Below are 2,914 nucleotides of genomic sequence, written 5' to 3'. Positions count from 1 at the left end.
TGGGGGGGAGGCGTGTCCCTGATAACTGCTGGGGGCCGGGTTCTGCGGGTGCCCAGCCAGGACGGGTGCCACGTGATGAGGACGGGCCACCCCTTCCTCCCTTCAGACTGCCCCCAGGTCCAGTGTGTGCACCCGTATGTGGCCCAGCAGCCGGATGAGCTGACGCTGGAGCTGGCCGACATCCTCAACATCCTGGACAAGACAGAGGACGGTGAGGCCCGGGGCTGGCGCCTCTGCCCGCAGGGCTCCCTGCGCCCACCCCACGGGGCCCCGGGGTAGGGGGGGTGCCTCTCCCCGTGTGCTCCCTGCGCCCACCCAGTGCCCTTTCCCCTCGTCCGGCCCTGGCATCAGCCTCCCCATTATGGTGGGAGGGATGAAGACCAGGAACGCCCCGACCCGGACCTGTATTTGCAGCAAGCTTCCAGATGAGCCTGTGAACACCAGGCCTATGGTCCCACGTGGGCCAGGAAGCCACCCCCTGGGGCTCCTGCCCACTCCTGCTGTTGACACCAGCGCCAGAGGTTGGCTACCCCCTCCTGGAAAACGGACCCCTTATTTCTACATCAGTTGTTCCTAATCTAAATCCCCAAAGTGCACACTGCATGTCTCCCCACCCCAGTTCCTCCCCTTTTTTTGAGGTCCTGGCTGGAAGGTCACAGGCTGGTGACCTCCGGGGAAGACCATGGCCACCACCACAAATCCTAGGGGCTCACCCAGCGCTGGGCGAGCTGTGGTTCCTGCCCTCTCCCCCCATCCCCAGAATATAAACAGCCTGCCACCCCTCCTAGTGGCCTGCAGAAGACATGCTCCAGCCCCACCGACCCCAGGCCTCAGCCCTGCCCAAGGACCTGCCGGCAGGGTCTGCAGTTTGGGCCACAGCACCCCGTCCCCCGCCCCCCCACCACCAGGACGCCATGATGCAGGGGTGGGTGGATCAGAGAGTCAGGGCACTTGGCTGGTTCGTGACCTGGCCACGGTCAGCTGACCACCCAGCTCTCAGGAGTCTGAGGCTCAGGGAAGGGCTGCCCAACAAGAGGGTGACGGTGGCGTCCTGGGCCAGCTGCCATCCCACCAGCCCCTCAATGCCTCTCGCTTTTGGGGGTGGCCCTTGGGGTCTCCTGGCCACAGGTGGGGCAGTCTGAGATTGTTGAGGGCTTGGGAATGGGTCCCGGAGTCAATACGCATGGGACCACGATGGCACAGGGTGCGGAGGGTTCCTCCACCTCCCTGTGCACAGGCACCGAGCTCCCCAGGAGGGCTGCACCCCTCCCCCCAGCTTCTGGGGGATACACCCGGTCTGAGCATTTCCATCAGTGAGTGTGAGGGCAGGGGGCCCCTGGGAAAGCTGGACGGACTCCCGAGTCTCCCTTCCGCTTGCTCCCCACGCACCGGAGGGAGGCCCAGCCCAGGCCACTTGGAGAGAGCTTGTGACCTGCTGTCTCCCCTCCCTCCCAGGCTGGATCTTTGGCGAGCGTCTGCATGACCAGGAGCGAGGCTGGTTCCCCAGCAATATGACCGAGGAGATCTTGAACCCCAAGATCCGGTCCCAGAACCTCAAGGAGTGTTTCCGTGTCCACAAGATGGACGACCCTCAGCGCAGCCAGAATAAGGACCGCAGGAAGCTGGGCAGCCGGAATCGGCAATGACCCCTGACCGCACCCCCACACACACACACCCCCCACCCCCTGCCTGGTGGAGGGATGTAGGCAGGAACGAGGCCTGGCAGGCAGACCCCAGCGGACAGTGGAGGGGTTCTGGGGGAAGGCCCCGCTCCCCAGGCAGCAGGCTGTGACCTGACCTGGGTGGGGTGGTCTTTGCCGAGTCGCCCCACCCCCTCCCTGCCACGTGGTTCGTGCTCATGTGTCCTGGCCCCTCGCTCACCCACTGGAGAGAGGGTGCCCACATCCCTCTGCTGCATTTGTAGATGAGAAAGTGTATTTTAAACAGTATTATACCACCTCTTCTTCTGTCTCTTGGAAGGCAGACAATGGGCAGGCTCCAGGGCCCGCCCCTGGCACTGAGAGGCCCCAGACCCTGGGGCGCCCCTGGGCCCAGGGCAAGTGTGAAGGTGAAGGTGTCACGACTCCCTGCACGTGTCCTCTCCCCCCGGAAGCTGTCAGACTCGGCCAGGCGCACACGTGGACCACCCTGGCCTGATGCGCTTGATGAGCGGCCCTTGGTCTCCGTTCAGAGGACCAGGAGACTATCCGCCTCTGTCCGCCTCTGCCCCCGAGCCTCCACCCGCCTCTGGCTGCACGGCTGGCCTCTGCCTCACAGCAGGCCTGCCAGAGCTTGGCTGAGGGCCCACGCCGCCTTTGGCTCCCTGACTGGCTGGATATAACTTGTTACCTGCCCCTTCAGGAGCCCTGGTGTCACAAAGGAATGACTTGGCCACTGCATCCTGTACGGGTTATGGTTCCTAGAAAAGCAAATATCATTTTTGGCTGCATTAAAAGAAGCATCATGTATAAAATCAAGGAGAGGAAGGTCTCCTTTTTTTATTTCCCTGGTGCACACAGGAATGCAGTGCTTGGGTCTGGGCAGGGACAGAAGAGCCCTCTTCCCGGCCGTGGAGGCGGCCTGTCCCAGGAGACAGCTGAGGTGGCTTCCCGTGGAGGAGGAAGCAGCCAGGATGGGGCCTCAGGATGGAAGTGGGTCTGGACCTCCACTTGTGAGGGACTCCACAAACAGAATAAGCTGTCTGAGGCGATGGGGGAGGCAGGGTTGAAGACCACTGTGGGACAGAGGTATGGGGGGCGTTGTGGTCCCATAGGGGATCCGACCACCAGGCTTGAGACTTCAGCTTCCAATCCAGCCAGCCACTGGTCCAGGGCACTTCTTCCTATCTTCAGAGGCGGTAGCCAGTTACCTGGAGGTTGCAGTGGGTCCTCGGAGCCACGCCCCTTCCCTCCCC

At 63.1% G+C, this 2,914-nt stretch overlaps 1 protein-coding gene across 1 annotated transcript in view; it reads left to right on the top strand.

Moving 5' to 3' along the window:
- The window catches only part of NGEF (neuronal guanine nucleotide exchange factor), a 128,514-nt gene extending 126,037 nt beyond the window's left edge, over window positions 1-2,477 (top strand). The window contains exons 14-15 of the mRNA XM_010841254.1: window positions 107-211; window positions 1,456-2,477. Coding sequence (XP_010839556.1) covers window positions 107-211; window positions 1,456-1,646 — 296 coding nt within the window. The 3' untranslated portion in view covers window positions 1,647-2,477. The remainder of the gene's footprint in view (window positions 1-106; window positions 212-1,455) is intronic.
- Window positions 2,478-2,914: the final 437 nt, after the last annotated feature.

The sequence above is a fragment of the Bison bison genome, unplaced genomic scaffold (assembly GCF_000754665.1).
Source record: "Bison bison bison isolate TAMUID 2011002044 unplaced genomic scaffold, Bison_UMD1.0 scf7180017864158, whole genome shotgun sequence".
In the NCBI taxonomy this organism is placed as follows: domain Eukaryota; kingdom Metazoa; phylum Chordata; class Mammalia; order Artiodactyla; family Bovidae; genus Bison; species Bison bison.
Note: the sequence above shows the minus strand (reverse complement) of the source record. Positions and strands in the feature narration are given on the sequence as shown.